Source organism: Lepisma saccharinum, chromosome 29, assembly GCF_977018435.1.
Source record: "Lepisma saccharinum chromosome 29, izLepSacc3.1, whole genome shotgun sequence".
NCBI lineage: Eukaryota > Metazoa > Arthropoda > Insecta > Zygentoma > Lepismatidae > Lepisma > Lepisma saccharinum.
The window spans coordinates 33,340,760-33,353,811 of record NC_139257.1 but is presented as its reverse complement, the minus strand read 5'-3'; the positions used below and the strand labels follow the sequence as shown (position 1 = coordinate 33,353,811).

General features: G+C 38.1%; 1 protein-coding gene across 1 annotated transcript in view; it reads right to left on the bottom strand.

The window, feature by feature from the left end:
* Arl5 (ADP-ribosylation factor-like 5) overlaps nucleotides 1-13,052 on the bottom strand; it is a 70,832-nt gene extending 57,780 nt beyond the window's left edge. Inside the window, exons 1-2 of the mRNA XM_083114991.1 lie at nucleotides 12,803-13,052; nucleotides 4,749-4,844 (exon numbers count right to left, since the gene is read on the bottom strand). Of these exons, the coding sequence (XP_082971117.1) occupies nucleotides 4,749-4,794 (46 nt within the window). The 5' untranslated portion in view covers nucleotides 4,795-4,844; nucleotides 12,803-13,052. The remainder of the gene's footprint in view (nucleotides 1-4,748; nucleotides 4,845-12,802) is intronic.

Sequence of the window (13,052 nt, the reverse complement as noted above, 5' to 3'; positions counted from 1 at the left end):
ATATGTCGGTGGAAAGAGCGGAGAGTGTTAGGAGAAGAGGACTAGATTGGAACACTGTGGAAAGAGAGGAGTGGTGGATGACCACAAGAAAATGGAGAGGCTTGACTTCAATACTGGCCCATCCTGAGGCAGGAAACGGCAAATGATGATGATGTCCTTTCCAAACAATTTGCACCTAACATTTCCATGAACATCAATTATCCATATGATATTGTTTTTACATTTAATCATATGTTTTAATTTGGATTTTACTTGTAAATTTTGCAAATTATCTATTCAAATGTCATTTTAAAAAACATAGGTTTAGTGGTGTCCTAATTAACAGTTCATACTTTTACCACAATTTATGAAAAACTTACTGGAATTATGAATATCACACCGTGGACCTTTACTCAAAATAAAATTCCAAACCAAATAATGAGAGAAATTTTGAGATCTTGTTAATTTTGCCATGCAATTAATGCAAAATCCTTAATATGGGTAGAACCGTTATATGAAAATCATCTCATGAGTATTGTTAAAATTTGTGAAAATGAACAAAAATTGCGATGAAAATTGTATCATAGTAGAAATTCGTTATATAATTACAAATATTACCTAAAGGAAATCGATAAGGTTGGAAAAGATTCGATTGATCTTGCCCAGTATACGGACAGATGGAAGGCTTGTCTTGCTGCAGTAATAAACCTTCAAGTTTATAAAAGCTAAGTATAAAAAATAGATCATCCATGTAATCAGAAAAACCAAAATCTTAAAAGGAATGTACACGACTTCTGGATGCACAGTTAGGTCTTCCAAAGCAAGACTCACCTTCTAAATTGACCAAACCATATGTTTGCATGTTCAGAAATGCCTTTTCATCAATAGTATCTCAACTTCACTATTGCAAAACTTTCACCGATAGTAATGAGACACCATAAATACTTATTTTATTCTCGAGGAAATTTTTTAACCTTGCGTTAGGCATGTTATTTTCTGTAACTTGCATGGGCGTGTGGTGTACACCTGGCTCCCAACAATTTAACTACCTTTAAGGTACGAAATACATCGTGAATTATACTGCTTGTGTATGCTGAACTTTCTTTGTCTTTCTTCTAAGAGCAGCTGCAATTTATCTGCTGCACTTTCTAAATGACGTAATATTAAAAGTTAACGTCAGTCGCATACTTGGGATATGGTTGTCCCGTACGTAACAACCTAAGAAGTGCCATATTCACTTTCGGTCACATGATCACTATCATGCTCCCGTTAGTCACTAACGCATACCAATGTGTCCTCCCCTTTCTCACTAACCCACTTTCGTATAACATCTGAATCGGATGTGTGCTCTGTTTCTCATATTTTGATATTATTCTTGTCGCATACTTAGTCCCCTAAGCATGCGACTGACGTTAACTTTAAAATATCACATAGCTTAGAAGTGCAACAGAACAACACAGCTGAGCTTAGAACAAAGATAAAGAAAGAATGTTCAGTTACACATTGCAATCTCACAATGAATATCAATGGAGACCTGTACCTCAAATGCCTACTAATGGTAGGTTAAGGGGCATGTGGGGCCTCTTCCCAGGATCTTCCCCTGTGTCAGTGTTGCCAACTTAGCTCTCTTGGAGCCAAATCTGACTCTTTTGTTCACTCATTTGGCTGTGAACTGGGGCACCTGCCCCAGTGCCCCACTATGATTCCATCACTGGTTCCAGCTGACATAGATAAACTTTTGCCATGATTATACATTTTGCACGTGACATGATATTGTTATATTGCATGCGCCACCCCACCCCCTCTTATATCCCCAGCTACTTTCTTTATAGCACCATGTTGACGTGAAATTGGCATAATATTGTTATCCGGGAATCCTTTATTTTCGATTTCATATAACCATGAGATTGGTAATGCCACCAGATCTAGATGGTGAAAACTAAGAATAAATTGTCATCAATTTAGAGTGCCCCACCTCTTTGACAACTAACATTACTCTAGAAAGCACTTCGTAAATCTAGCTCCTTGAAACTCCATTTAAGGATAAATTTAGCTCTTTTATGCACATCAGGTTTAGCAACACTGCCAGGATGGCCCTAAAGGACAAGGAAAAATGCATTGAGCTTATGGGAGTATTATTTGGTTTGTTCTCTTCGGAATATGAAACTTCCGATGGAATAGAAAATGATATCAATGGAAAGAGGGCAGTTTGAAGATGTATTGACAAGTAAAAAGTTGGAACTTCCATTTGATTAGCCATAACTTGATTCCCCATAAGGAATCCATGGGATTCCGAAAATTCTTATTCATCATATTTTTCAAATACTGTGTCCAACTTAATAATCAACATAAAAAAATGCTTCCACTTGCAACATGGAGAGGAATTCATACTCCTGAGACACCTAGGGTTGTTTTTTAGTAGCAGTGCCCTTTCTGGCAATATTGAAATAAATGCACAATTGGTGTATGACTGTACCTCCTCCCCATAAAAATATTTTTAATAAGATTTGAGACAAGACAAGCCTCACACATGACATGAGACAATAGACTGCTAAGTCTTATCTCTATGCCATCCCTACTCCAAAGCAAGAAACATCACTACACATTGTTACACGACAACCAGGTCAGTATGTGATGGCCAACATACTGTAACATAATAAGTACTAGGAAGATATTCTCCAGACCTTGCACTAGGTGGAAAATATGATGTTCTCCCTCAGCAATACTTATAAAAAGATCACTTGTTCCCAAGAACTCAGCTGATATTTCAATACATGTAAAAAAAAAAAATATGCGTGGTTGGCAACGCTGATGAAGTTGAGCATGCCCTAGTAGTCTGTGCTTGCAAAAGAGGTAGAATCGTCAGAGTGGGGTTGCGTACGTGCGAGCAGCACGTAAAATGGCTGCCGTAATACAAAATCCCGCCAAATGTGAAGTGAGATCTGTCATACGATTTCTGAATGCCAAAGGACAGAATGCAGCTGACATCCATCGGGAATTGTGTGCTATTTTGGACAGACAGTGATGTGTAAAGGGAACGTCAGGCAATGGTGCAGAGAGTTTCAGGAAGGGCGTTCAAATGTCCATGACGATTACCATAGCGGAAGGCTTAGTGTTCAGACGGACGATCTGGTGGAACGCGTTAACAAGAAAGTGCGTTCCAATCGCCAGTTCACAATATCTGAACTCACCAAATTGTTTCCAGAAGTGCTTGCGAAAACAGTGCATCGAATTGTGACTGACAACCTGAGGTATCGCGAATCACTGAATAATATGCGACTTGCCATCCAAAATTTGCGGAGAGGAATGCTACGCTCTGGAATTTTCTGATCCATGACAATGCCCGGCCACACACAGCTGGTCGTACTGTTGAGACAATTCAAAGATTTCGACGGGAACTATTCAATCACTCCCCTTACAGTCCCGACCTTGCCCCCAGCAATTTCTTTTTCTTCACCTGAAAAAGTGGCTTGCATCTAAGCGTTTCAACGACAGTGACATGCTCAAGACATCAGTTCTGGACTGACTGCACTTTCAGGTGGCAGATTTTTACGCAGAGGGTATATGGAAGCTTGTGCCAAGCTATCAGAAATGTCTGGAGGTTAATGGTGACTACGTCGAAAAATAGCCAAGGTATGTACTTGTATATCAATCACAATAAATATCTTCTCCTATAATTTTCTTGTTTTTTAAAAAATATCGGCCCATTTTTTTATATCTTCCAAATATCAACTACATTTACTGAAATTTATAAAGTTTGGTTGTGGTATCTGCCATATTAAACATTTTTGAACACTTTCACTCAAATGCAAACCTGTATCAGTATTCCAAGGTATCTAGCTGTCAAGGAAATTACACTTAAATACCTCCGAATTTACACAATTTGAGGGGCAACACAGGTAAAATCTGTTATTAATCTGCCGTCTTGAATTATCGTGATTGATTTCACAGCAATGCAACATCTACCGAGTTGTGTGCGATATCAGTTTCAAGTTTCTTTCAATTTACAAAACAAAACAAGTAAAAACTTATCTCAAACATATAAAAGCTTCCCCTCTCACTTCACATGATGTGTAATCAAGGTTGATATCACAACCAATCCCTGTACATTATCTGATATGTTAATCACTTTTATTTTTTGTCGTCTTTAGCCAGATAATAAGCAGATGATAGTGACAAAACAAGTATAAAAAAGCAGATATCTTGATAAAAATCAACAAAATGGTGTGTTATTGATGTGATTAGGATATATTCTTCAACTCTCCTATCTTGGTTTTGTCCACAAATAGACCAATTTTAAGGTTATTTGCATGTACATTATGGGTACAATTTCTATTGCTCATTAACTTCCAAAAACTTTGTAATTTCCAGCTTTGCAGATCCTCAGTGGAACAACAGGCATTTTATATTCGACATCAATGTCCAAATGTAACTAAAAAATTGAAAACTATGAAAATTGTTAACGATGAATGTATAATTTTGATTTGTTTTCAGTGCCATTTTGTTGTTATTGTTATTCTCCTCCTTTTATCGTTTCAGTGTAAAATGGTCATTCAATACTGTATCTGAAACTTTAGGTAAAATAAATAAATAAATAAAATTTAATTTAATAACACCTTTCGTTTGTTGTAGAAACAGGAAATGCAATTAAACTATTTCAAATGAATTGCAACATCTTTTAAATATGCTGTGTTATACCTTACCCAGGAAAATGTTCATCTCCAAAGTCCAAAAAAACATGCAAAACAAGAAAAAACTTTTGCCCTTACCTTCATTTCCAAACAAACTCCAGATTTTGGTGAATAATAATCCCATTTTGCATTTGTGGAGAGCAGATGACAAAAAAAAAACTCTCTAAGACACTCCTGTAACAAAAGAGAAACCTGTATGATACCACTGTAAAAATAATAACAAAATGAAATTTACAATACAGCCTTAGCACAAACGAGAACAATTGTATTACTAGTACTAAACCTAGATTGATTCTGATTATAGTAACCGTAGTAACAATACTTTAAACGTGGCAGTAAGCTTCAACAGTTTGCTGTTGGTTTGTAAGGACAAAAAAACAAGATAAGTTCACAACATTTGGAGGGGAGGTAAAAATTAAATGTTAAAATGGGAGAATTATTGAAGAATAATGAAACAAGGGTTCATTTTGATACAGCATATGGGTGCTTCGATTGAATGATGTTATTTTACTTCACTATTCTTCCACTTTTGGCTAATTGCGATGGGTATGAGTGATGAAGGGACAATCACAAAGAATGACAAGGCTGGGATAAGAATCCAGGACCAATGGTATCCTAATCACTCCACCATGGATGTTAGTAGCATGTGGGTGCATAACTGCTCTCTCACGAGAAGCCGAATGTTGCGAAGGCCAAGGGGGAGGGATTAGCTTCATTTAAAGGCAATTTAATTTTGCCTATTTCATATGATATTGCCTATATTATTATTTCATAAATGCCAGATATTGCCTATTTTAGGCATTTTCTTTAAAATTGGGACATGACTGAACTCGGTGCATACAATTTCCTGTTTCCAGGATTAGTTTCCGATGCTTCCAAAGAAATTTAAAAATAACAGTTAGCATGTTATTGCAGCTAATAAGGACTTGGACAAATTAAGGGCAATTCAACAAGTTCTGAAAGGTGAAAATATACAAACTGAGTTAGATCCACATGTTCTCGGGTGCTTTAAGTATGCTCCGGTAACATCTGTGGAGGTTGAAAGATCTTTTTCAATTCTAAAAAAATGTGTTGTCCGATCGCAGACATAACTTGTCGGTTGATCACCTGAAGAAATACCTTGTGATGTGCAACCACAATTAGTGCTTCTTATTCAGAGACTGCCAAGCCGTACAGTACAAACTTGAAATGCATTTAAACAGTTTCTTAGTTCGAACTGCTGTGGAATATATAGTGTAATTTTTTTAACTGAAATAACCCTGTGTGCAGTGATCAAGTGTATATTTAAATAATTTTCATACTGGTTGGAAGTAGCCAACAATTTCTTTTGTCAGACTATGTGTAGCCATTATACAGAGGCTGTTCAACGTATATTTGGCCAAACGCGATTCCTCCCCCCTGCACTCAGAATGAACTCACCCAACCTTGGTCGGGCATGTTTGTCAGTGTAGTGTGTGAGCTGTAAAAGAGGGGTTGTGTTTTCTCACTGGGCCAAAAATCCCGCCCAAACTAAGCCGCTTTTTGGGAGGAGTGCGCTGTATAACTTTCCAAGTGTTTGAGTTTTCTCGCTTGGCCGAAAATGCTGCCAAAACAGTTGCTTTTGGGAAGGTTATGTTGTAGCCTTTTATGACGCAAAGTTCAGTGTGTCAATGATCAGGAAGTAGTGTAAGAGCAAGAATTGTGACGTTAGTTTGACTTTATTCAAGAATGTGATCGGCAAGTATAAGGATTGCATAGCCCCAGCGTTCGGTTCTCCAACAAAGGGGACGAGAACACGTCCGTGCACACAAGCCACCACCAGTATGCAGGTGCAAGGTGCGGTTAACAGTTTCCAAAGACATATTTAGATGATTTTCCATCTGTCTTTGGGTCGGTGGATTCTCTTGCATGCCCATTCTGCGAAGTTTCGCCTGCATGCTGGTGGTGGCTTGTGTGCACGGCCGTGTTCTCGTTCCATTTGTTGGAGAACCGAACGCTGGGGCCATGCAATCCTTATACTTGCCGATCACATTCTTGAATAAAGTCAAACTAACGTCACAATTCTTGCTCTTACACTACTTTCTGATCATTGACACACTGAACCTTGCGTCATAAAACGCTACAACATAACCTTCCCAAAAGCAACTGTTTTGGCAGCATTTTCGGCCAAGCGAGAAAACTCAAACACTTAGAAAGTTATACAACGCACTCCTCCCAAAAAGCGGTTTAGTTGGGGCGGGATTTTTGGCCCAGTGAGAAAACACAACCACTCTTTTACAGCTCACACACTACACTGACAAACATGCCCGACCAAGGTTGGGTGAGTTCATTCTGAGTGCAGGGGGGAGGAATCGCGTTTGGCCAAATATACGCTGAACAGCCTCTGTACAATGGAAAATTTTGGGCTGACGTGACTCCTGTTTGCAGTTATTTATTAAGTACAATATTGGACTACTGTCTCTAATGATGAGCTCCTGGTTTATTTTAAGCAACTATAAAGAATGTACATGTATGTTCCTATATTTTTTAAACACCTATTTCTTTTTGTATGTCTATCTTCATTATTTTGAGTTAAATTTCATTGCCTTTTTATTGCCTATTTTATATGTTTTTAGTGCCTAAACATCCGGTCTCTACTCGTGATGTATTCAAAGAGGACTTTGTTTTGTCATTTGATTGCCACAGGCTTTATATTGGAGTGTGATATCCAGTACTTTTCAAATGCTTCTTTCACCAAAGTGAACAGTTTCTCACCTCAATCTACAATAAAAAAAATTTGGTTTCTAAATGTCTTAGATAATATAGTGCATCTTCAATTACTCAAAAATGCCATTCCGATGAAGCTACAGAACAATATTTTAAAGTGCAGCGGCAGGATAACTTGAATGGAGTAAGTAGCACAAACAAAGAGCACAAATGTTGGTGTCAGTTGGGTTGTCCCATCTACCATGAACTGACAACACACAAATTTAAATTTCACACTCAGGGCCTTATCCAGAATTTTCCATCTGGGAGAGTATGAAGTTGATTGTAAAGGGGGGGAAGTACACCTAATGCCAAAATGACCATAAACTGAACTTTGTCAAGTTTGGGGAGAAGGGGGGGGTTAGGATTTGTGGATAAATATTTGATGAGTAGGTATGACTAGACATTACAGGACATGAAGCAGAAAATATTTTTCTAAATAACTATTCTCAAAAATTTGAATACAAAACAATGGACCATTATTTCTATTAATGTAAATATGTCGAGAAATGGGCCATCTTGTTTGTTTCTTTGAATTTTTGTTGTAGGTCTATTTTATGCATAGATAGGCTAACTGGGAAACAAACCACTACGTGCCTCCATCGGTGTGCTATCTTGTAAAAAGGGCCAATTATTAACAACAATTATGAAAATAAAAGCATAGTTGTGCTGTACTACTATTTAACATGCTAACTCTTGACAGTTATTTCCTTCATGCATAAACAAGAAAAGAAACCATAATTTTCAAAAGTCAATTTGTTTTGAAACATTTAACTATTAAAATTATTACGTCGTTCGGAAAATAAGTTCCATCATGCAATAAAATGAAAAATATAAATAGTAATATCATGATCTTTATAGGGGTGAGAAGATATACATGGTACAACATTCACACATAATCGCTATAAGAATTCAAGCACGCATCACAGCGAGATACCAAGTTCATTATACCCCTATCATAGAACGTTTCCGCCTGAATGGAGAACCATTGGGAAACTGCAAGTTTCAGTTCTTCGTCAGTACCATAATGTTTCCCAGCAAGGAATGCCTTAAGGTGGAGGAACAAATGAAAATCAGATGGGGCAAGATCAGGACTGTAAGGGGGGTGTGGTAGTTTTTCCCAAGGAAGGTCGTCAGGAGTTCCTGAGTTGCGTTTGCCACATGCGGACGAGCATTGTCGTGGAGGAGAATGACACCCCGACTGAGCATGCCACGTCGTTTGTTTTGTATTGCACGACGCAGGTTTTGAAGTGTCACACAATAGGTTTCGGCATTGATGTGCTGTCCACGCTCCATAAATTCAACAAGCAATACCCCATGCCTATCCCAAAACACAGTGCACAATGCACATGATTTTTTTGTTCGTAAGCTTTGGTTTTGGTTGCGTTTTCCGCGGTGACGCGGAGTGCCTCCACTCCATGGTCCTTCATTTCTGTTCTGGGGTTTCATGCAAAACCCATGTCTAGTCTCCAGTCACAATCCGATCCAACAACTCTTCCCCGTCCTCACTATACCGTTTCAAAAACTCTAATGCACTTCCCATTGTTTCCTTTTTGGCATTTTCGGAGAGCTGGTGAGGGACCCAACGGTTACACAATTTTCGAAATTTCAAATTCACTGTTACAATTTCTTACAGCACAGTTCTGGAGATTAGTGTCGCTCAGACAAAGCGAATCGTCTGTTCTCCCTAATCTGCTCTTCCACTAAATGAACCAAATTGGGATTCACAACAGACGGTCGACCACTTCGTTCTTCATCATGAACACTAACCCGTCCACCTCGAAACCGTCTCACCCATCTTCTTACTATTGAAGCACTCATTATTCTTTCTCCATACACCTCACAAATCTGACGGTGGATATCCGTAGCTGGAACATTACGTGCATCCAGAAAACGGATCACAGACCGCACCTCACACGTGGCGGGAGTTTGGATTGTCCGAAACATAACAACAACAACGCACTACTCTCCTGACCAACTTGCCTCAGACTGACGTCTGGACTTCATCAAGGTTGTGGCTACACAAGGCGCATGCGCATTCACACTGCCCCGCTTGCAGCGCCACGGTATTCATCAGTGGAACTTACTTTCCGAACGACGTAATACTACACCACAGCTAGTTAAAATTTGTCTGAATTATTATCGTGCAAATGTATCTGAATCATTCAGGTGAACAATTTCTTAACAAGTATAATGTTTCTTTAACATTCACGTAGGTTTCCTATATTGTATTCCTGTGTTTGATTGATGTTTCCATGTTTATGAACATCAGCAAAAGAAATAGTAATAATAATTATTATTATGTGATTGCTGAAGTACCAATTTACTACAATTTCTATTAGTTCAATTGCAAATACCTTCAAACAAAACATGAAGGCTAAGATATTATTTCTGTGGGTTTAAGTATTAGAAATAAAGGAATGCCAGATGCAGTTCTCTCTGGGCTCTATTAGATTTCTCATCTAGAATGATATTTTACATGGCTGTTTATTTTAGTCACCATACCAAAAGCAAAATTTCAAATATTATATCATTCATACAGCAATCAGCGAAAATGAATAACATAATACATAATCAAGGCTGTATAAAAGTAATTATTACACAATTTTCATCTTTCAGGAAGTTAATTGTCTATCATAATTTAATATATTTAATACACATATAATTATGTTGTAGGGATCATAGGAGGGGCACAATTAATTTCAATTTTTCAAGTGGAGACACAATGACACTTCACTTCCCAAATCCCAAAATATGAATAAGGAAAAGTGACGGCAAGCCCTCAGTCAGCAGATTTTTCATTTTTTTTTTAAATCGAATACTATAGTAGAACCACAAGCAAAAAAACCTGCGCAGAAGCACATCGCGCCGGCGGGTGCGGGAAAGGGCAGAGGGAAGCAACATTCGCGCTGGCTCATGTCAGCATTGCCAGGCCTATTGATTTCTCGGGAGAATTCCTTAATAAACTATTGCTATGGAAACTCCAACGGCCAGCTCAAAAACACGTTTCCTGCTTACTTGAACATGGAGGGGAGAGGTAGAGTGGAACTCCCCTCAGCCGTGAAAAGTTGCTGTTTGAACTGTGAAATTATGTCAAACGCTACTCAATTGTGCTAGGACATTACTTTATTACTTTTACTACATTACTATTTTTAGATGGCTGTATTTTATCCCACCCTAAACTCTATTTCTATTTTAGTTATTTTACGTCGCTTTTGTGCCTCTACGGGTAAGTACGACAATATGGATGAACGAAAAACTGATGAAATGGATGATGTGCCTTACGAGGAAGAAACACTGACTTCGTAGCGTGGGCAAATTATGTTATACATGTATGTGTTTGTGGGTGTGTGTGTGTATTTCTAGCAGATGGGGAGGATGGGTGACACCCTAGCATAAGCATTGCTATCTTGAATTATTGAGGAAGACATGCTGTCTAATTCACCAAATATATATCACATACGTAATGCATTTTCTCATTATGTTGCAGGACGCGTGCCCACCCCTATCGATAGCTGTACACCGAACACCAGCAGAAGGCAAATTGATTTGTTATTGTTAGCATTCGACTTGAAAGATTGTGGAAAATCACCGACAACGGAAGGCGGCATGTTAGCTTCATCTGTGAACACAACTTTCTACCATTTCCGATAATAGAGGCATTGCAAAATCCCTTGTGTCGGTGCTGAGAAAGGGCAATTTTGAGGGTGCTTTCCACGCACCCTCTAACCGGAAAATGCGGAAGAGATGAAAGATGTTGGTCGGTTCCCTCGGGCGGTTTACTTTCTTTTGTTTGAAACCTGTCCACTCCTGAAATGGAGATCTTCGGTATATTTTCCCAAACACAGGATGCTGGGTTTAGCACCATTGTTACAAAAGTATCTGTGATGTTTACACCGTAAACAATGCGTGCCACTCCCCCCCCCCCCAAGTTAAAATGCAAGTTGAAAGCAATGTGTTTCTTAAAAAGACAGCTCCTCGGCATGATTGGAAATAGGGATAAACATTAACAGGGTGGCCACTCTAGGACCATGATAAAATTTAAGTATAATTCCTGGTTTTCAAGACGAACTTTCCAAAAATTCAAGGGTAGAAGCACGTTTTCTCTGTTTCTACCTCCCCCCCACACACAAATATATGAACAATATAAAGGGTCTCTGCGAATCCAATGTATCCAAAAATTCTAATTCAATTCAATTGAAGTGTGTGTGTGTATATCTATATATATATATAGTACTACTTTACTATACCGGAGACACCTATCAATGATTTATTTCACAATTTTTTACACTGATAACGTACTTGAAATAATGGATTTCTAACAAAAATAATGTGTATTTCTTACATACGATAGCCCCACGAACCATCACGGGGATGAGGTATGCCTACTAGGTTAGGTTAGGTTCCATTAGCACTCCTTTCGTTCAATTTAGCATATACGGACACATCGGAATTACAAATTCCACGGCATCTTCCACACCCGGCAACAACTTCACGACGCATCCTCGACACATCATGTTGTAGCAGCAGCAATAGCTCATATTGTGCTCTCGTGCAGAAAGCAAATGGCGGCAGCAGCAACAGCGCGTCGGAAATAGATTTTTGTACAAAACCACATGCATTCACATTAAAATAGATCAAAACTACATTCCCGAACATCAACAACGCTACAGAAAATGATTTGCGTAAGTACTTTCTCCTGTAAATTTGAAGAAATCCGTCTCAGGTATAGTAAAGTGTTACCATATATATATATAAGATCTGGAGTTTACATTTGCCATTTTACACACTCAGACTAGAAATACATCTACAAACTCGTCACAAATCTAACGGGATGTAGTAATCTACGAAAAATTGTTAATTTTATAAGAATTTCAAATTTACCTAAGCAACTTCAAGATATCTTATTTTGCAAAAATGTTTCGTATGTCAGATAGATTGTTCTGCAAAGGACACTAACAAAGCAAGCAGATTGAGACAATTAGGTTTCATTTTCCACGCAGCTTTTTATTTTCCTTCCTCGATAAAAATGAAAGCTAAACTGTGAAAAACTTGCCTCAGGGCATTAATAAATATGTAATAAATACGATGCGATTTAGATTAATAAAAGTTGCAATTTTTCACGTCTATGGGGAAAAATTCAAGCATAATTCCCGGAGCCAATAATTCCCGGAATTCCCGGTGAGTAGCCACCCTGATGAAGAATATACTACGAGGATTTGTTCGTAGTAAATTACTTTCACATAACCTTTGAATTTAAAAATCACATTTAACAACGAAATTAATTGGTTTTTACACTTTCTGGTCGATATCGTTTGTGCATGTACGCATTACATCAGACATTTTTTTTTAATACTATAAAAGTCGACATTTTCCAAACTGACTACATATGAATCTGTACCACTTACCTAGTCTCACAAATGCAGGGCAGAAGCACAAAGACACATTGACCACCAGTGTTCACTAGCCACAATTACATACATCACAACTTAATAATAAGATATGCTGTACATTTCATACATAATTTATATTTCCTCTACTGTATTGCAACACGACACTGTAATCAAATCACAAATACAAAGTACTAACACTTCTCATCTTTACATTACTCATATCTGAAGAGTTGCAGTGCAGAAGCAGCGAGCGACAGCAGGAAGT